General features: G+C 42.4%; 2 protein-coding genes across 6 annotated transcripts in view; one reads left to right on the top strand and one right to left on the bottom strand.

Moving 5' to 3' along the window:
- hsf1 (heat shock transcription factor 1) overlaps positions 1-18,192 on the bottom strand; it is a 161,324-nt gene extending 143,132 nt beyond the window's left edge. For all 5 annotated transcript variants that reach the window (XM_063044676.1, XM_063044674.1, XM_063044673.1 and 2 more), the window contains exon 1: positions 17,694-18,192. In XM_063044676.1, coding sequence (XP_062900746.1) covers positions 17,694-17,789 — 96 coding nt within the window. In that variant the 5' untranslated portion in view covers positions 17,790-18,192. The remainder of the gene's footprint in view (positions 1-17,693) is intronic.
- Positions 17,939-21,681, top strand: part of bop1 (BOP1 ribosomal biogenesis factor) — a 244,855-nt gene continuing 241,112 nt past the window's right edge. Inside the window, exons 1-3 of the mRNA XM_063042520.1 lie at positions 17,939-17,945; positions 18,179-18,189; positions 18,311-18,466. Coding sequence (XP_062898590.1) covers positions 17,939-17,945; positions 18,179-18,189; positions 18,311-18,466 — 174 coding nt within the window. The remainder of the gene's footprint in view (positions 17,946-18,178; positions 18,190-18,310; positions 18,467-21,681) is intronic.

The following is a 21,681-nucleotide window of genomic DNA, read 5'->3' as shown; positions in this document are numbered from 1 at the left end:
ATAGTCACTCTCCTTTTTCTCCCTCTGTCCCTCTGACTATACCCCTTACCCATCCTCTGGGTTCCCCCCCAACTTGTCTTTCTCCCCGGACCTCCTGTTCCATGATCCTCTCATATCCCCTTTGCCAATCACCTGTCCAGCTCTTGGCTCCATCCCTCCCCCTCCCCCTCCCACGTTCAAATCTCTTACTAACTCTTCCTTCAGTTAGTCCTGACGGGGGGTCTCGGTCTGAAACGTCGACTGTACCTCTTCCTAGAGATGCTGCCTGGCCTGCTGCGTTCACCAGCAACTTTGATGTGTGTTGCTTGAATTTCCAGCATCTGCAGAATTCCTGTTGTTAGCATCCTAATAACGCTCTTTTGCACCCTCTCCAATGTCACCACTTCCTTCCCATATCGGAGCAACCAGAATTGAATGCAACACTCCACGTCACCCAAGCAGTTTTATAAAGCTCCAATGTAACTTTCTGACTCCTGACTACCAAAGGCAAACATACCATTTGCCTTCTTTACCACCCTATCAGCATGACCAGCTATTTTCTGGAAGCCATGGCTACTGAAGTTTCAAGAACAGTGGGCAACATGGTTGCAAAGTACTGCATAGTGCTTAGCGCAATACTTGATAGTGCCAATGATTGGAAGATCATGGTTCCATTTCCACCATCCTCTGTAAGGAGTTTGTATGGTCCTCCTTTGACCAGGTGGGTTTCTTCTGGGTGCTCCGGTTTCCTCTCACGTTCCAAAGACGCAAGGATTAGTATTAATAAGCTGTGGGCATGCAATGTTGGTGCCAGAAGCATGGTGACACTTGCAGGGCTATCCCCAGCACACCCTCAGACTGGTTATTGATACAAATGATGCATTTCACTGTATGCTTTCATGTTTGGCTGTACATCCTGTTTGAGATCTGATTGGGAATAAGTGAAATGTAAATTATGATAATGTGTAGTTTATAATGTATAAAATCCAGTCGTTTTGTGGAATCATGCAAAAGTATACGAAAACAATGAGGGTGAAGAAACAAAATCAGTGATTGACATAATTATCTGAAACATTTTGCACTCTTGCTTGGATCGTGTCACAGAAATGTTGGCAGCCTGTGTGGTAACTCTGATTCACCCCCCCCAGCAATAATCATCCCAAAAATAGCAGTATAAATAATTTACATCAGCTGTCATAAACCCAGTTAATATTTCTAACTCACCATCCTGTTCCAAGTTGATATTCTGTTTGTAACTGTCCAGAAACTGGCTTATTAGGAATCAGTAGGCTATTTGTTCAATTAAAGGGTATCCATAGAATTCTAGCAGAGGAGGCGCACATACCAGCTCCTCCTTCAGTGATCGGAGTCTCACTGCCCATTATAAGGCATCGATCAGTCAGCATTTGGGAGTATTGTCAGTAGTTTTGAACCCCTTATCTAAGAAAGGATGTGTTGGCATTGGAGAAGGCCAAAGAAGTTTCACAAGAATGATCCTAGGAATGAAAGGGTTAATGTATGAACATTTGATGGCCCTGGGCCTGTACTTGCTGTAGTTTAGAAGAACAGGGGCAGGGGGGAATTGAAACCCATCGAATATTGAAAGTCCTAGATTGAGTGGACGTGGAGAGGATGTTTCCTGTAGTGCGGGAGTCTAGGACCACAGGCACAGCCTCAGAATAGATGGACCTCCCTTCAGAACAGAGTCAAGGAGAAATTTATTTAGCTAAAGGGTGGTGAATCTCTGGAATTCATTTCCATGCGTGGCTGTGGAGGCCAAGACATTGGGTATACTTAATAAGTTACTGATTTGTCAAGGCATCAAACGTTCTGGGGGAAAAGGCAGGATCGTGGGGTTGAGGTATAATAAATCAGCCATGATGGAATAGACTTAATTGACTGAATGGCTTAATTCTGCTCCTATGTTTTATAGTCATATCCACTCATGTAGTTCTGTAAATTGCTTCCCCATGCCCATCTAATTACAATTGAGTTATGATCAATTGTTCCTAACACCTTTACAGGGAGCAGGTTTCAGGTCATAACTGCTCTCGGCACACCATAAAAGACATAGGAGCAGAATTAGGCCATTCAGCCCAGAGTCTGCTCTGAAATTTCATCACGGCTGATCCCAAATCCCATTCAAACCCATACACCTGCCCTCTTACAATTTCCCTTGATGCCCCTGACCAATCAGGAATCTATTACCTTCTACTTTGAATATACCCCTTGTTATATACTCCCAGGGTTTATTTTTTCTGTGGAATGTCACTTTAAAAAGCCGAGAGAATGAGACTGACTTTTGGACACCGTTGGATTTCTACTTACTACAACATTGCTTGGTTACTATGGTGAGAGAGGTGGAGTTGTTTGATGAACAATGAATGTTTATCGTTTCTCGCGGCTTGCTTTAAGTAAGCAAGGTCAGATGATCCTCTCAGGTGGAGGGGCCGATAGTGCTGAGGAGACAGAGAGTCTGCAGAGAGACTTGGATAGATTGGAAGAATGGGCAGAGAAGTGGCAAATGAAATACAATGTTGGTAAGTGTATGGTTATGCACTTAGGCAGAAGAAATAAACGGGAAGACTATTATTTAAATGGGGAGAGAATTCAAAGTTCTGAGATGCAACGGGACTTGCAAGTCATCGTGCAGGATACCCTTAAGGTTAACCTCCAAGTTGAGTTGATGGTGAAGAAGGCGAATGCAATGTTGGCATTCATTTCTAGAGGAATAGAGTATAGGAGCAGAGATGTGATGTTGAGGCTCTATAAGGCACTGGGAAGACCTCACTTGGAGTACTGTGGGCAGTTCTGGGCTCCTGATTTAAGAAAGGATGTGCTGACATTGGAGAGGGTACAGAGAAGATTCACAGAAATGATTCCGGGAATGAGAGGGTTAACAGATGAGGAACGTTTGTCCGCTCTTGGACTGTACTCCTTGGAGTTTAGAAGAATGAGGGGGGACCTCATAGAAACATTTCAAACGTTGAAAGGCATGGACAGAGTGGATATGCCAAAGTTGTTTCCCATGATGGGGGAGTCTAGTACGAGAGAGAATGACTTAAGGATTGAAGGGTGCCCATTCAGAACAGAGATGCAAAGAAATTTTTTTAGTCAGAGGGTGGTGAATCTATGGAATTTGTTGCCACAGGTGGCAGTGGAGGCCAAGTCAGTGGATGTATTTAAGGCAGAGATTGATAGGTATCTGAGTAGCCAGGGCATCAAAGGTTATGGTGAGAAGGCGGGGGACTGGGACTAAATGGGAGAATGGATCAGCTCATGATAATATGGTGGAGCAGACTCGATGGGCCGAAAAGCCGACTTCTGCTCCTTTGTCTTATGGTCTCACAGACACACATAGAGAGACACGACACCAGTGAGTGGGGTCGCTGGTTTAACCTTTCAGTAGCCCAAAAGGGGTGAGTTGAGATCGATATTTGACTTGCACAAGTGCTGCAACTAGAAAAAGTTTTCAGAGAGGAGGGGAGAGGAAGGTTTGAAACAGAAGAAACCTAGTGACAAAGAGGTCACTGTTTGGACTCCAAGTAGCCGGTAAGGGTGAGTTTGATTCCATTCGAACACAAAAGTGTGATTGTCATATAGTTAACCCACAGGAATGGGTTCTCTGGTGAGGGGAAAACCTTTGTGAATACCACGTGTGTGTTACCCTTTGTCTGGGTGTGGTAGTTCACTGAAGAAAGGCACCCCTGTGGCAAATCACTGTTGGAGTTATTTCGTATGTCGTGGAACTGGATAAGTGGCTATCACGTTGTGTGTTTGGGGTAACCGTGTGGAATCTACCGGTGTGTCTACCCTCGCCTGGGTGGTGGTTCTCTTGAAGATGGTACCCTTGGTGATAAGCTACTGTTGGTAATACTTCGTGTGTGGAATGGAACAACTTTGGAGATAAAACCTACTGCTATTGTTATTTTGTATTGCTGTAGTGGAATCTGTGGAATATCGACATGATTGCTTTCTCACAACATTCACCTTTGGATTACAAATATCTTGCACGAATTACCTGAGGACTGACCTGAACTTTCCTTACATACCATCATAAGACTGTAACTCTTGCCATCTTGAGCTTGAATAAGTTTGGGAACTTTATCTATACACCTATATATGCATAACACTGCTAACTTTTGATCACCTGGTTAAGTTACCATATTTAGTAGTTACTAATAAAGATTGTGGATTTTAATATCAAAAACAGACTCCAGGTGTGTTCTATTGTTGCTGATACTTTTACAGTATTGCTTGATGTAACTGGTACTTTCCCCAGGGTTGCGTGTACCTAACACCCTGCACTTGGCCTCCACTGCAGTCTGTGACAGAGCATTCCACAGATTCACCACTCTTTGGCTAAAAAAAATTCCTCTTTACTTCTGTTCTAAAAGGTCACCCCTCAATTTTGAGAGTGTGCCCTCTAGTTCTGGATGTCCCCGCCCTAGGAAACATCCTCTCCACATCCATCAGATAGATTAATTCATGCTGATACAATTGTATTTCTACGCTATATTGACTGTTCTGTTGTACATACTATTTATTGTAATTGATACCGTAACTTATTTTTTTTTCTATATTATGTATTGCATTGAACGGCTGCTGCTGCTAAGTTAACAAATTCTATGACATATGCTGGTGATAATAAACCCGATTCTAATTACAAATTACTGTAAATGGCACCTTCAGATGGACATGTAACGTAAAGATTTTTTACTCCTCCTGTACGTGAAGAATGTAAGAAATAAAGTTGATTCAATTCCTTATCTAGTCCTCTCAATATTTGATAGGCTTCAATGAGATCCCCCACTGTTCTTCTAAATTCCAGTGAGTACAGGCCCAAACCAGCTAAACACTCCTCACATATTAACCCCTTCATTCCCTGAATCACCCTCGTGAACCTTCTCTGGACTCTCTCCAATGACAGCACATCTTTGAGATATGGGGTGCAATATTGGTAAAAATACTCCAAGTGTACCCTGACTAGTGTCTTATAAAGCTTTAGCCATATCTCCTTGATTTGATATTCTATTCCCCTTGACTCAATCAATGAATTAGTCTTCTGGGAGTCACTTTTGATATTTGAATTTTCTCCCTATTTAGATATTAGTCTGCACTATTGTTCTTTTCACCAAAATGCATTTTCCATACATTTCCCAACACTGTATTCCACCTGCCAATTTTTTGCCATACGTTTCTCTTCACCACCTCACAGTCCTGAATTCTGCTGATTTTAATCTATGCCTCTAGTTCTTAAACTGCTAATAGAAACATTCCTCACAACCAGAAAGCCATGAAGGGTCATCTCATGTCAACCGTGAAGATAACTGATCAGCTTCATGCTCAGGGCTTGGATGCAGAATGGAACAAAGAAATGGGCTATTTCAATTCCCCAATGTGAGCTCTTACCTCGGTCTCAACTGCCTAAACCCTTTCCAGGTGTCCCTCCTCCTTCCCTTTCTTTCCTCTAAGATTCCTTCTTTATCAGCCCTTTGCCTTTTCCACCAATCATCTCCTAGCTTCTTACTTCAACTTCCCCCCGCCCCACCCACCTGGCTTCACTCATCACCTTCTCACCTGTCCTCCATCCACTTCCTGCCCACCCCCCCTTCTATTCCAGTCCTGAAGTTTCTCAGCCCAAAATGTCCCGCCCAGCACCTGCATAATCTCATGATTATAAACTTCTGGAAGTAGAGAAAACACAATAACACTATGATTATGATGAAATTAAAGCTTTTTTTTTAAAAAGTGGGATGCAGGGTTTGTAGTTTTCACCATTGATTGAACTTTGTCAGGAACACCATGTTCGGTGAAAAGGCAGGAGATAAGGGCTGAGAGGGAAAATGGATCAGCCATGATGAAACGGCAGAGCAGACTCTATGGGTCAAATGGCCTAATTCTGCTCTTGTATCTTATGGTTTGCTGTGGGTGACCCTTTACCATCTAAACGCTCAGGTCCAGTCACCTACAGGAATACAGAAAGCTCATCATACAAAAAGCTCACGATTATTGAGGATTGAACGGCCCTGCCAATTGGTAGTCACCCTCTTCGATTGCCACGCACCATACTTGCAGTGTGAATAGACTGGAGGTTACCGTGGAATAATCCACCAACTTCCCTGGAATTATACTGCCTTCAACTCAACACGTTTCTAGGTCGTTCAGAGTCAGTGCGTCATAATCCTGAAATCCACTTGCCAACACCTATGGAGAAGCAAGCAATATAGCAGCTGTATCTCGGCATCAGAATTGTGTGATATATGCTTTCCTCAGTCAAGAACAATTATGGGAAAGCTGGATTTGCTCCACTCCCCTCCCCCCCCATCTTTACTGAGTCCTTCCCAGTGTATGTAATATTATCTTTAATATGGTAATTACATGATAAATAATAAATACATGCAAAAGGTTGCAAACTCAGCCAGCTCCAAATTGGGCACTAGCCTCCCCGGCATTGAGGACCTCTTCAAAAGGTGATACCTCACAAAGGCAACATCCATCATTAAGGACTCCCATCAGCCAGGGCATACCCTCTTCTCATTACTACCAACAGACAGGAAGTACAGGAGCTTGAAGACACATATACACACACATTTTAGGGACAGCTTCTTCTCTTCTACAACAAGATTTCTGAACAGACAATAAACCAACTCTTGAACACTACCTCATGTATTGCACTATACTGCTGCCACAAAACAAAAAATTTCACAACATATGCCAGTGATGATAAACCTGATTCGGATAAATAGATACATGTTGATAAAACTCCGAAGTAATACAATGAAGCTAGAAACATGAAAAGCAAACATACGTTTCGAATACAGGTTTCCACTTTTCGAAAGTTCGCTTTACACACTTCGCTTTTACAAAAGACCTACATTAGTACCTGCTTTCACTAACCAAAATAAATCCGAAGAGGATTTTCGCTTTTACGAAAAAAGGCGAAAAGCGAAAATAACATTCAGCATTTGTTTTGCAGTGAGCCGTTATAGAGGCAACGCGCATCCTGAGCAGCCAAGCTCCTTCCCTGGGAACTACACTCAGCACCAAGCCGCCACAGCTTTGAACTGTGTCTGTGAGCATCTGTGCTTCATCTTGATTTATTCTGTGCATCCGTTAGCAAGATGTGTCCCAAGGTATCAGAAAAGCCTTAGAGAGCTCAAAAGGGTGTTACACTTAGTGTAAAACTGGATGTACTTAAGCGTTTCGATTGTGGTGAACGAAATAAAGACATTGCGCGTGGGTTGAACTTGCCTGCGTCCACCATTTGTACTATTTACATGCAGAGAGAAAGGATCTTGAAAGCTGCCAATGTTACTATCGGTTCTGCTAGTAGCAAAGTGGTCTATCCAGTATGGATATGGATCCAGTATTCAGTATCCAGTAATGGATAAAATAGAAAATCTATTGCTTCAGTGGATTGATGGGTGTACAAAGCACAGCGTTCTGTTAAGTTATTTCATACTTAAGGAGAAATCAGTCAGTCTTTTTAATAAGCTGAAACAGAAAGCACTGGACGATGGTGATGAAAGTGTTGTGAAAGTGGAATTTAAAGGTAGTCATGGGTGGTTAGATCGGTTTTTGAGGCGAGGGTAGCTTCATAGCTTAACGTTTACCGGACAGAGTGCTTCGGCTGATACTGAAGCTGCCGAAAAGTTCCCAGAAGAACTGAAGGGAATAATTACAGAAGGTGGTTATTCATATAAGCAAGTGTTTAACTGTGACAGAACTGCAATTTATTGGAAAAATTTGCCAAGCAAGACATTTATTTCCATAGAAGAAAACCGGCTAAAGGACACAAGGCATCGAAGGACAGATTTACCTTAATGCCTATTATTAATGCCACTGGTGATGCTGTCCTTAGGCCTCTACTAGTGTACCATTCAGAAAATCTGCGGGCCACTTAAAAGCGTTGATAAGAATACACTTCCTGTTGTGTTTCGTTCACATCCAAGCAGTTGGAATACCCAAGTGACCTTTTCTGAGTACATGACAGATGAACTCTGATGCAATTGCAAGAGGAAAGGATATGAATTGAAACTGAACGCCATAGCGAACGGCCCGAAAGTGAAGTCGTCCAGGAACTGAACGTGAAGCACTTGCGTGAGATTTTCACTACAATGATTGCAGAAAAGTATGACTTTAATTTTGAAAGGGCACGTAGGTTTAGGGCAAGTTTGCACGATGTTTTGAGTGCTTACAAAGAACTGTATGATAGAAAAATGCGTGAGGCTAAGCAGTCAAGCATACTGTTGTATTTCAAGCCTTCCACATCAGCCACAGCAGACAACGAACCTCGACCTTCGACATCGAGGCAGGCAGACATAGAAGAAGGTGTAGACGTTAGTGACCTGCCTGCCCTGATGGATTCAGATGACGATGAGATGTTAATAGATGACCCTCTTCCTCTCTCTCCTACACCCCAGTCTTCTGCACCTCCCACCACCCCAACCTCTGACGACTCAGCCTAACACACCATCATCACCACCACCACCTCTCAACCTTCCAATGTGCTCGCTGTCTTCCCGATTCTGGTAAGTGAAACTACACTGTACATACATTATTTCTACTTTCTATAGGCTGTGTATTTATCATATCATTCCTGCTTTTACTCTATGTTAGTGTTATTTTAGGTTTTATGTGTGATTTGGTAGGTTAATTTTTGGGTCTGGGAACGCTCAAAAAATTTTCCCATATAAATTAATGGTAATTGCTTCTTTGTTTTACGCCATTTCAGCTTACGAAAGGTTTCATAGGAATGCTCTACTTTCGGATAGCGGGGGAAACCTGCATTTGGTATATTTTGAGAACAGCAAACTTAAACCTTTTTCCTTTAAGGCCAAGTGAGGCTTAAATCCAATAGTATCACATTTTTCTTCATTAACAAGTGCTTTCACCATCCTTTTACATCAATCTGAATTGATGCAAAGTAAAATCTAGTCCTGTGCAAAGTTAGCACTAGTGACTTTGAATCAAGATGTTTACCAACCATTCGTTATCAGAGAACTAATGGATAAATAGCAAAAACAAAATCAACTTCCAGCTAACAAACTTAATTTTCATCAAGAACTGCCTGTAATATATACAGGCATCCGTTAGTCTCGTGAGACCATGGATTTGTGCCTTGGAAGGTTTCCAGGGCGCAGGCCTGGGCAAGATTGTATGGAAGACCAGCAGTTGCCCATGCTGCAAGTCTCCCCTCTCCACGCCACTGATGTTGTCCAAGGGAAGGGCATTAGGACCCATACAGCTCAGCACCAGTGTCGTCGCAGAGCAATGTGTGGTTAAGTGCCTTGCTCAAGGACACAACACACTGTCTCAGCCAAGGCTCAAACTAGCGACCTTCAGATCACTAGACAGACGCCTTAACCACTTGCCCACACGTCAACATGCCTGTAATAATGTTGAACCAAATCAGAAAAAGTATCATGCTACACCCCAGTAAAAACAATTCAGAGAGATGTTTTGTTACTTGGATAGGAAGATTGAGCCCAAGTTCCACTCTAGAGATGACAACAAAAAGTTCGAAGTACATACATGTCACCATAGATAACACTGAGATTTATTTTCTTGTGGGCATTTGCCGAACATCCAAGAAACACAACAGAATCAATGAAAGACCACCCTCAACATGATGGACAATCAATATGCAAAAGACAACAAACTGCAAATACAAGGAAAAAAAAAGAAATAATAATAATAAATAAGCAAAAAAAAAAAATCGAGAACACAAGATGAAGAGTCTTTGGAATTGAGTCCATGAGTTGAACAGTTCAGTATTTTTGTTTGCGTGTCACACCAGACAGTCAGCCATTCTTGTCTGGCGCGTGGTGTCAGGATTGATCTCCTTTCGGATTAACTGGGTCACGATATGAACGTTCCTGACGCGACTCTTTTTTTCTCAAGGCTGAGTGGCTAGCTAAACACTCAACCCGGCGCAGATGGAAAGCATGCTCGGGGAGTGGCCCGACTTGGATTCGAACTCGGGAGCTTTCGCTTCGGAGTCTGGCGCTGATGCCATTGAGCCACCAGCCGGCCTAGTTCAGTATTGCAGTGAGTGAAGTTATCCCCTTGGGTTCAAGATCCTAATGGTTGAGGGGTAATAGCAGTTCCTGAACCTGGTGGTGAGAGTCCTGAGGCTCCTGTACCACCTTTTTGATGGCAGTAGCCTGATTAGAGCATGTCCTAGACCCGGGGTCCCCAACCTTTTCTGCACTGCGCACTGGTTTAATATTGACAATATTCTTGTAGACTGGCCGACCTGGGGTGGGGGGGGGGGGGGGGTTGTTAATGACGACCGGAATATAGGTGATAAGTCAATAAGTCAACTATAAGTCACCTATAAACTTAAGTGGCTAATACACTCAATTCCGTTTCTAAAAGGGTTTATCTAACGAATTTAATATTAAACACACAGCGCATATTTTCCTCGCATGAATAGTGATAAGTCAATTGTAAGTCAATAGCATCATAACATTTTAAGTAATGTTTGGATATTAAACACACAGCACATATTTTCCTCGTATGAACATATAAAATCATTGCAACACACCAATATCGCTGAATCAGTGGGAACCCCGGGCTTGTTTTCCTGCAACAAGACGGTGCCATCGAGGGGTGATGGGAGACAGTGATACTCGAAGGGGGTTCCTTATGTCCAGTCTATTCCGCAATTTAGTTTCGTTGCATTCATTGCAGAAAACTCCGCTTCGCAGTGATATGATGTTGGAAACGGAAGCAACGTCTTCAGTGCTTTCGTGGCTACCTCAAGATATTCAGCCTTGACTTTGATCCAGAATGCCGGCAGAGATGTTATGTCAAACATACTTTTCAGCCCATCATCACTTGCAAGCTCGAGGAGTTGATCTTTTCCCTGCACTGACATGGATGATTCACCGGGGACATTCACAAATGCGTCACGGACCCATTCCTTTGCACGTCTTGAGTCACTGACGACCTCGCGTGCATTCAAATTCAACAGTGCGTGACAGGGAATGAGGAAAGGTGCAACTGACTCATATCGTTTCATATTGCTAAATCATATCATTTCCTCACGGCCCGGTGGTTGGGGACCGCTGTCCTAGATGGTGGGGGTCCTTGATGATGGATGCTGCTTTCCTGCAGCAGTGCTCCATGTAGATGTGCTCAGTGGTGAGAGGGCTTTACCCATGATAGACTGGGCTATGCCTACAAAATTCTGAGCCAATAAATCAGCTCTATGGTGCATTTTCAACATGCTAATTGTTGGCTGAGATGCTAAAAAAAATCCTCATCTGATTTCTCAGAAGGAAGTCAAAGATCCTATGATGTAACTATTTTGAGCAACAGATGAATTCTCCCACAGTGCCTGGCATATTTAACCTTTAATCAATATCCAGATCTATTCATTTCCATTTTTTTTGAAGTATTGTTTTGAGCAAACATAAGATCTGATTAAGCCACAAAAACACTTGTTTGGAAGGTGCCGATGCCAACTTTCTATGGATGATAGAAGCAGTATGTCATTAATAAACATTTTTCTTGGGAGTATCTGGAATTTATTGCATATGAAGCTGCTCAAATGTTCACTAGAATTGCAGAGCTACAAGTGGAAATCAGCAGAGATCCAGATAAGAGAGTAAGGATGTTGGACAGATTGTATTTTGAAGATCAAAGCATTTATCGCTCTAATTATGTTACTGTCCACTCTTATCTAATTTCTATATTTAAACCTGTTTACATGATGATTCAAAAATTACTTTTGCTCTAAAGCCCATGTTAACAAAAATATAACAGGGAAAAGTAAAACTTGTATTTCTAAAATTGTTTAATTTAGAACTGGACGGTTACTGAAGTGATAATGATAGGAGTTCAAATGAGGCACCAGAACAATAAAGCTGAAGTAAGATTGAGGAAGATTCAGGACAGGTTCCCAAACTGACATGCTTCTACTTGTCTAAAATTCAGCCCAAGGGCAAGCAAGGTTTTACTAAAATGTATTTTCTTCACAAGGGTCAGAACTGGCAAGACTACCTCATGTCTCAGAGATCTCATAAACCATAATTATACTGTAAATTAAACAATTAAAGCACTGCAAGTGGCCATTGAGTCCACACCTCAGAACAATCAACTAAATCCCATTCATCAGCTCTTTCCATGACATCTATCCAATTCTCTTGGGGATGCGCTCACTGAGACAACTGGCCCAAGATTATTAACAAAGGTTTGTATCTGGAAAATGAACCTAATAGGAACAGTCAGCATAAGACCACAAGACATAGGAGAATTAGGCTATTCGCCTCATTGAGTCTGCAACACCATTCCATAATTCCACAACCGATTTATTATTCGTCTCAACTACATTATCCTACCTTCTCCCTGTAAAATCTTTGACGCCCTTACTAATCAAGAACCTATAAATATAGCAGAGCAGGGGATGCTCTTTTTAAGTATTTCAAGGAAGTGATAAAGATTATAGATGAAGGGAGGGCAGTGAATGTCAAATTGAGTTTATTGTCATATGCTTAATTACAGTGAGTTCCAGGGACAACGAAAACTTTGCTTGCAGCAGCATCAATGCACACAGATGCAGTCAACATACAGAACACATTATACATAAATTATACAAGACAGCAACACAGAATGTGCAAAATAAAACAGGGAAGATCTTGTCTCCATAGACTATGTAAAGCACTTGGTTAAATCTTTCATGGTAGGCTGGTCCAGATCAAGCCATGAGATCCTTGGTTAGTCAGTAAACTGGATCCAAAATTGGCTTGGATACAGAAGTCAGAGGACAGAGGCAGAAGTAGAGAGGATGATTCTCTCACTGGCAGTTTGTGACTATAAGGATCAGTACTGGACCTCCTTAACTGATTCGAATGAAAATGTAGGTGTTCCAATTCATAACTTTGCAGACAACATGGAAATGAAGAGTTGTGTATAGCAAGGAAGACTGGCAAGAGATTCAGTAGGATACAGACTGGTTGAATTATAGGCAGAGAAATGTCAGATGGAGATTAATCTGGATAAGTGTGAGGTAACACATTTCGGGAAGTCAATTGCAAAAGGAAAGTATACAGTAAACAGCAGGTTCCTGAGGAGAATTGATCTTCAAATGCAAGTTCATAGCTCCATAAAGGGACAACACAAATGGATTTGGTGCTAGGGAAGGATATTACCATACTTACCTTCAACAAGTTGGGCCATTGAGTATACAAGTTAGGAAGTCATGATGCAGATATAAAAATTGGTTTGGCTTCATTTGAAGTACTGTGTACAATTTTGGCCACTTCATTACAGGAAGCATGTGGAGGCTTTCGAAGTGCAGAAAATGCTCACGAGCATGTTGGATGGATTGGAAACAAGAAATAATAGCGGTCATAGAACCTAGGGGTGGGAGATGGTGGATAGTTTAAAGGAGATGTGCAAGGCAAATTATTTTTAGTCACACACACACACACAGTAGTAGGTATCTGAAACACTGCAGCATCACTTTGTGACTTTTGAGCTCAATCCCCCGACTAATCAAGGTCAACACACCATGGCCTCATGAACGTGGTAGAAGCAAACACTACAGCAATGATTAAAAGGCATTTGGATAGAGATGTACAAACAGGAAGGGAATAGCTGGCTATGGTCCATGTGCAAGCAAGTGGGATGTTTAGACTGGCATCATGGGTTGAAAGGCTACTTTATTAGATACACCTGCTCATTACTGTAAATATCTAATCTATGGCAGAAATTCAATTCATGCAGATATGATCAAAGGGTTCAGTTGTTCACACCAAACATTAGAATGGGGAAAAATGTGATCTAAATGACTTTGACTGTGGAATGATCGTTGGTGCCAAAGAGGATGGTTTAAATATCTTAGAAACTGCTGATTGCCAGAGATTTTCATGCACACCAGTCTCTAGAGCATGACAAAGTTCAAGGGAATGGGGGATTCTCAGATCCCTGTAAACAATGGATCCAGTACTGACTATGTCTGTGACTGCAGTGTGTTTGAATAAAGTCTCACAGCTGCTTTCTTTGGAGCAAGATGAGGGTTAAACTTCACCCAGATCCACATAAGATATCTCTGGGCTTTTGACAAAAAGCAGTACCTGATGGAAATTAGACAGAACATTCCTTTCTTAATTAAAGCATAAATTTGATGGATGTTCTTATCTTTGTAATTAAGTTGTGGCTGCAGCAAACCAGGTAGGACATTCCTTTCTTTAATTAAGGTGGCTGGAGTGTCTAACAAATTGATTGTTCTCTGTATCAATAGTCCATCGACTTGGCCAGAATGGTTATCAAATTGATTGTTCTTTTGTATCGGTGGCCTTATAACTTCTGACAATTCTGACATCAGGCAGTGAACTTGTAGAACCGCCGGGGAGATGAGAAAGGGTCTCTCCCTGATGTTGGGTCCAAATTCACTCGCCGGCTGAGCTTGACGAAATAAACGGGTGAAAAGATAAGTAACGATCTCTTTGTGCTGTCGCTATCTGATCCAGCAAAGTTACGTTTACAAGCAGGGGTTCCCAACCTGGAGCCCATGGACCTCTTGCTGAATAGTATTGGTCCATGGCATAAAAAAGGTAGAGAACTCTAAACTCTAGAGTCTAGAGTTTACAGAGAATAGCATAAGAAACAACAAAAAAAGAACAGCAGCTGAAGAGCACACAGGTTCCACCCCTGTAACTAATAAAGTGCACAACGAATGTATATTGATGTACATCTTCCCTGATTGCTTTGCTCTTCACTTTGAATATGTGCTACCAAGTCCTTGAACCACTCACCAATGTAAATAGTTAATTGCCACATATCCTGTTTAAGCCCATTATAATCTTGCATAGCTCTTAACTCCCGGAACCAAGGAAAACAAACGCAGCTTCTCAATTTAGCATACAGGTTTTATTAATTGCCCACATCATCGTAAGCACGTTTTATCTACAAACTACGCAGGGCCCATGGTTGGAAACACGCAGTGTACTTATAAGACAATGAAGATCTCGTGGCTTGGGGCAACATTGTGAGTCTCAGCCCAAAATGTTGACTATTTATTCCCCTGCATAGATGCTGCCCAACTTTCTGACTTAGAACGTTTTAGTATAGTACAGGCCCTTTGGCCCACAATATTGTGCTGACCTTTTAACCTACACCAAGATCAGTCTAAACCTTCCCTCCCACATAGCCCTCCATTTTTCCATCATCCATGTGCCTATCTAAGAGACCCTTAAACGTATCTGCCTTCTACCACTACCCCTGGCGGCAGTCCATGTACTGTGTAAAAATAACCTTTAATACTTCCATCCAGTCACCTTAAAATTATGCCCTCTTGTATCAGCCATTTCCACCCTGGGAAAGTCCACTCTATGTCTCTTATCATCATGTACACCTCTATCAAGTCACCGCTCAACTCCTTCACTCCAAAAAGAAAACCCCCGAGCTCCCTTTATCTATCCTCCAGCATTTTATATGTGTTGCACAAGATTTCCAGCATCCGTAGAATCTCATGTTTATGACTTACCTCAATATCAATTTTAGTTTTATTGTTGTAAATGGTATAGGGTTTGTAGATATTATGGAAATCAGATAAATGCACTGTCAGCTTCCATTTTGAGAGGACTAAAATATAGAAGCAAGGATGTAATGCTGAGACTTGGAGTCAGACCACACTTGTAGTATTGTGAGCAGTTTTGGGCCCCATATTGAAAAAAAGAAAGCCCAGAGAAGGTTCACAAGAATGGTCCCAGGAATGAAAGGGTTAATGTATGAGGGGTGTTTGATAGCTCTTGGCCTGTACTCGAGGGGGTTTATAAGAATGACAAATGACCTCATTCAAACCCATCGAATATTGAAATGCCTAGATAGTGGATGCGGAGAGGGTGTCCAGGACCAGAGGGCACAACCTCAGAATAGAGGGACATCCTTTTGGAACAGAGATGAAGAGGAATTTCTTCAGCCAGGGGATGCTGAGTCTGTGGAATTCATTCCCACGAACCGTCGTGAGGCCAAGTCAAGTTGAAGATCAAGTTTAATTATCATTCAACCGTACATGAATATAGCCAAATGAAACAGCATTCCCCTAGAGCTAAGATGCAAAATATCACTAACAGCACACTGTAAATAGCACATAGCAAAAATAGCCCCTACGGTAACTTCGCATCAGCAGGAACATCAAAGGTTATGGTAATGGGATTAGAGCAGTAAATTGTCATGATGTGAGTGATTATTTTAATCTTCCAGGTGCATGGGTGAGTGGTAGAATCTGGGAAATTCATGAGAAATTGGGGAGAATAAAAAAAATTGGGTTAGTGTAGTATTAGTGCAAATGGGTGAGTTGATGGACTCAGCGGACAAAGGGCCTGCTTTCATGCTGTTGCTGTATAAAGAAAGCACAGCAGTGCTTCTACTTCCTTAGAAGCTTGTGAAGGTCCTGTGTCATCTAAAAGTTTGACAAACTTCTATAGATGTGTGATGAAGAATACATTGACTGGTTGCATCACAGCCTGGTATTGAAGCACCTTGAACAGGAAAAATCCTACAAGAAGTAGTGGATAAGGCTCAGTCTATCATCGGTAAAGTGCTCCTCAACATTGAGCACATCTACACAAAGTCACTGCCATCCAGGACACATTCTCTTCTCGCTGGTGCCATCAGGAAGAAGATACAGGAGCCTCAGGAGCCACACCAACAGGTTCAGGAACAGTTAATACCCCTCAACCATCAGGCTCTTGAACCAGAGGGGATAACTTCACTCATCCAATCAGTGAACTATTCCCATAACCTATGGACTCACTTTCAAGGACTCCTCATCCCATAGTCTCAACATTAATTGCTTATTTATTTAGTTTCTCTCTCCATATTTGCACAGTTTGTTGACTTTTGCACATGGGTCACTTGTCTGTCTTTTGCTCTTTTTCGCTAATTCTATGGCGGTTCTTTGCTTTTACTGTGAGTGCCAGCAAGAAAACAACTCACATGCGATATACACGCGCTTTGATAATAAATTTAGCTTTCACTTTGATTCTACCTTAACGAATTGCTGAACAAACATGAGAGGCCAGATAGCATATTCCCACTCCATTCTTTTCTCTCTTAAACCTTAGCCTTCTTACTAATAATTTGCAAAAAGAAAATTGAGACTAAAATAGCACTCAGCAAATTACTGGAGAGAAAAATCCTGCACTATTATAAATGTAAACAGTTCTTTAAAATACTGCAGTGCCACCGAACTGTGTACCATGGCCCTTCTGAGGGGTGTTTGCAAATCAGTTCATCTGCTTTTCATCCCCATCACGTGACAAGGGATAAGAACATGTCAGCCAGTTCTTCAAGCCTGTTTTAGCAATGAATGACATCATTATACTAAACCCAATGTATGCGGTACCAGTTACGCTTTCTGTTTCACCTACATTGCTGCCTAAAAAAAAGTCATATTCTATAAAACAGTGATAATAAACCTGATTCTTACCCTGAATCCGCTGATGCAACCTATTTGATAAAATAGATAGAAGTTTCACACCTCTCTACAACTACAGCGACTGAAGTGCGGAAACCTCAGTAAATCGAAAGATCACTATTGTAAAAATACGCTTATCGACGACCAAACGGTTTAGTCAAAGTTATCTCATCAGCTGATAATCCTGATCAATGTAAAAGCAATCCCGGAGGTTTGTCGGGAGTTTAACGCCCAACACTCCCATTTGTTTGCACCCAATTCCCAGCCTCTGTTCACTTACTGCGCTCCAGCAGATGAATTCATTGGTGTCAGGATCCTCGATTAAAGTCCACAGCTTGGTGAGGAAGGCGGGTACATTGCTGCCGTGCCCGTCCATCCGGAGTCCGAGAGAGGCCCGGGGCCTGGAGCCCAGGGTCGGGGCAGAATAGGGGACCGAGGGAAGCTGCTGTAAGGCGGCTCTCAACACCCAGCACCTCTGCCCGACCTTGGAGCCTTCCAAAACGCCCAGTTACCGAGTTAAATAAAATGAAGGGCAAAAGAAAGCAACATTCACCGAGCTGTGCCTAACCTGCCCCAGCACACTCCCCGGCAACCACCGCCATCTTACTCACGCAGCAACTTGGCGCCCTCCCCCCTCAACACCCCGCTGTGGATTATTTTTACCTCAAATTATCCACAGTTCCTTTATTATTTTATTTATATATCGAAAATAAGTCAATTTATATAACTGTTGCGGCTCTCATATTTTTCTTTATTTTAAAAAAGAGAAAACCATTGTAACCTTTGACCTTTGTTTTGAAATATTTTTAACTAAAATATATATAGAAATATTTATCACCATACTTTCTATGAGAACTTGCCAGAATTTCGATAACACTTTAGTTTTTCTCCAAAAAGCTGACTCGCTGTCGCTTAACCTCCGACCTGCCTTCTCCGCGGCCTCAACATTCCTCTAGTAAGATGGCGGCGGAGAGCATGTCGGCGGCTGGGAGAAGCGGCGGCAAGAGCGGGGGAAATAAAAGGTCAGCTCAAGTGCTGGAGCCCGAAGAGCAGGTGAGTAGTTGTTGGTGGCTGTGAATTTGTGTGAGTTGATGCAAGTGTGGGGAGGAGATTGGAAGGGGACGATGTAAGGAGACCCGTATTGGAAGTTTCCAACGTGGGTCTGCGACCCGAGCATGCGATTGCCACTTGGCTTGTTAAAGTGCCGTTTTGTTTCGAAGGGAGATTCCCTCCTACTTTTATTAGATTGAAGACTTTGAGTGGCGTACCGGAGGAATTCAAATCTTTGGAAACTGGCCCAATTTGGGGATGTAATGTGTGTGGATTTCCAGAATGACTGGATGCAAAAGTTCACTCTAACAAAATTCATGAGAAATTATATATCCAGTTAAAACTATGCAGTAGAATCGTGGAGGATTTCAGGTATACAAAGGGAATGTTGAAAAAGAGGTATTCTATCTAAATTCACCTTGTAGTACTGGGTCCATATCTCTACGATTTATGGCTCTTGAAGTACACATCTGACTACTGTTTAAGTGTGGTGAGGGTTACGAGTTCAGCTCATTCAAGCAATGAATATGCTTTCCACCACACATCTATAGAAGTTTGTCACAGTTTTAGATGTTATGCCTGATCTCTGTAGAGGCACTGCTGTGCTTTCTTTGCAATTGCACTTGCATGCTAGGTCTAGGACAGGTCCTCTGAAACCCAGGAATTTAAAAGTTGCTAACAGTCTCCATCTCTGATCCTTTGAGGACTGGCTCTTGGATCTCTGGTTTCCCTCTCCTGAAGTCTAAAATCTGTTCACAAGCAGGGGTTTCCAATCTGGGGTCCACAGACCCCTTGCTTGATGATAGTGGTCCATGGCATAAAAATGATTGGGGCCCCCTGGTTTAGAGGGATGTGGTCAGATGGAAGAAGCTTGGTGGGCTCTTGGTTGGTTTGGGCCAAAGAGCCTGTTTCTTTGCTGTGTGATTCTGTGATTTTGTGTGACAGTTGGCGCGTGGCCAAGTGATTAAGGCATCTGTCTAGTGATCTGAAGGTTGCTAGTTCGAGCCTTGGCTGAGGCAGCGTTGTGTCCTTGAGCAAGGCACTTAACCACACATTGTTCTGTGATGACACCGGTGCCAAGCTGTATGGGTCCTAATGCCCTCCCCTTGGACAACATTGGTGTTGTGGAGAGGGGAGACTTGCAGCATGGGCAACTGCTGGTCTTCCATACAACCTTGCCCAGACCTGCGCCCTGGAAACCTTCCAAGGTGCAAATCCATGGTCTCACGAGACTAACAGATGCCTATATCAAGATTCTGTGACTAGAAATTTCAGTCCTGGTAATGTCTAGACACTCCTCTTCACACTCTCCAGTGCAATCGTGTCTTTCTTTTATGTAGTGGACAGAGCTTTATGCTATACTCAAGTTACAGTCTAACTAGAATTCCCAGAGTCCTAGCATAATCTCCTTTTCTTATGCCAGATTATACACGGTGTAAGCACAAGATCCTGCTGACGCTGGAAATCCAGAGCAACGCACAGACAAAATACTGGAGGAATGTTGGTCGGGTAGCATTTGTGGAGGGGAATAAACAGTCAACGTATCAGGCCAAGACCCTTCATCAGGATGTAGTAGGACCAATATGTATTGGCTCAATTAAGTGGCTGCCCCAATTAGCCGAAGTTTCATGGAAGTAGTTAAAAGCTATAACAAAGATAAACTGCCATATGACTGAGTAACAAATTATGTATTTAAATGAAATACAGCCCAAATTAGAACACTATGAATACCACTACAGTACTATAAAACTGTGTATTGGTTCCTAGTCTGTGTTCCTTTTACTGACTATAACTGAGCAAAATCAGTGCAGATGCCTGGTGCTGATCATGGATTGCCTTCCTGCATAAAATCAAAATAAAAGAAAAATCACTGTTGTTTGAGTCGGCATCCGTCAGCCCAAATGGATAACATAACACAAGCACACACAACTGTCGCTATATAGAAGCTGTTTGGCAACAGTCTCCTGTCCTAATTAAGTGGTATAGTGTCCAAAATAAATGAAGGGAATCCTGGCTATTTTCATGATTAGTTTTGGTAGTTTAAGAGCTGTCCAAATAGGCGGCTGTCCCGATTAACCGAAGGCCCAATTAACTGGAATCTACTGTATCTATTTTGTTTGCTTTTTAAATTCTGTTTTCAATAATGTCCGAGGAACGGATCTAAAGACTCTCACAAAGGGTAATATGTGCCCTACATAACTTTGCTGTTTTCGTATTCAGTTTCCACGGCAACAAATGGTAATATTCTGCACACTTTCCAGATTACTTGCTGTGACTGCATTTGTGAACAATGCACTGGCACTCCCAGATCTCTCTGTGCCACCATTTAGAACATAAAACAGTACAGGCCCCTGGACCCACAGTGATGTTCTAAGAGGATGTCCTTGTATTCTGAGGCTGTGCCCTCTGGTCCTTGATGCCCCCGCTATAGTCTCTCCATGCCCACTCTATCGGCCTTCAAATATTTGACGAGCTTCAATGAGATCCACTCCTTCATTCTTCTAAACTCCAGCAAGTCCGGGTCCAGAGCCATCAAACATTCCTCATACATTAACCTTTTCATTCCCGGGATCATTCTTGTGTACCTCCTCTAGAATATTTCCAATGCCAGCACATCTTTTCTTAGATAAGGGGCCCAAAACTGCTCACAAGTGGGGTCTGACCGATACCTTATAAAGCCTCAGCATTTCATCCTTGCTTTTAAACTTTAGTCCTCTTGAAATGAAGAATTATTGTTGGGACATGATATTGTTGTTCTGAGATAGTAAAGAGAGTGGATAAACTGACTGTGGCATCCTGGCACAGGAGATTCTTCAAGGGGGAGATGGGAAATGGAATATAGTGATAAGGGAACAAGTGTGTTGTGGAGGAGCTTAATGTAAAGGAATCCTTAAGGCTGATTTATACTTGTGTGTCAAATGTACGCTGTAGGTACCGCATAGCCACGTACCCTATGCTGTACTCTATGCCGTAGCCTAACGCTCACCTCTCCCAAAATGTAACTACACATCGCGGCAACACAGACCGAACAACTGTGATTGGCCCGCTTGGTAACATCGCATTTCCTCCTATGCTGCAATAGCTTCCCATTGGGCGACTGAAGGGCAGGGAAGGAACTCTGGCTGCAATGCTTTCCATAAAGTTTTACAGACCTCCGAAATTATGGAGGACCCTGTGTTTGATGCCAGTTTGTAGCTAGCTGCTACAGCCTATTGACT

Source organism: Mobula hypostoma, chromosome 3 (assembly GCF_963921235.1).
Source record: "Mobula hypostoma chromosome 3, sMobHyp1.1, whole genome shotgun sequence".
NCBI lineage: Eukaryota > Metazoa > Chordata > Chondrichthyes > Myliobatiformes > Myliobatidae > Mobula > Mobula hypostoma.
Note: the sequence above shows the minus strand (reverse complement) of the source record. Positions and strands in the feature narration are given on the sequence as shown.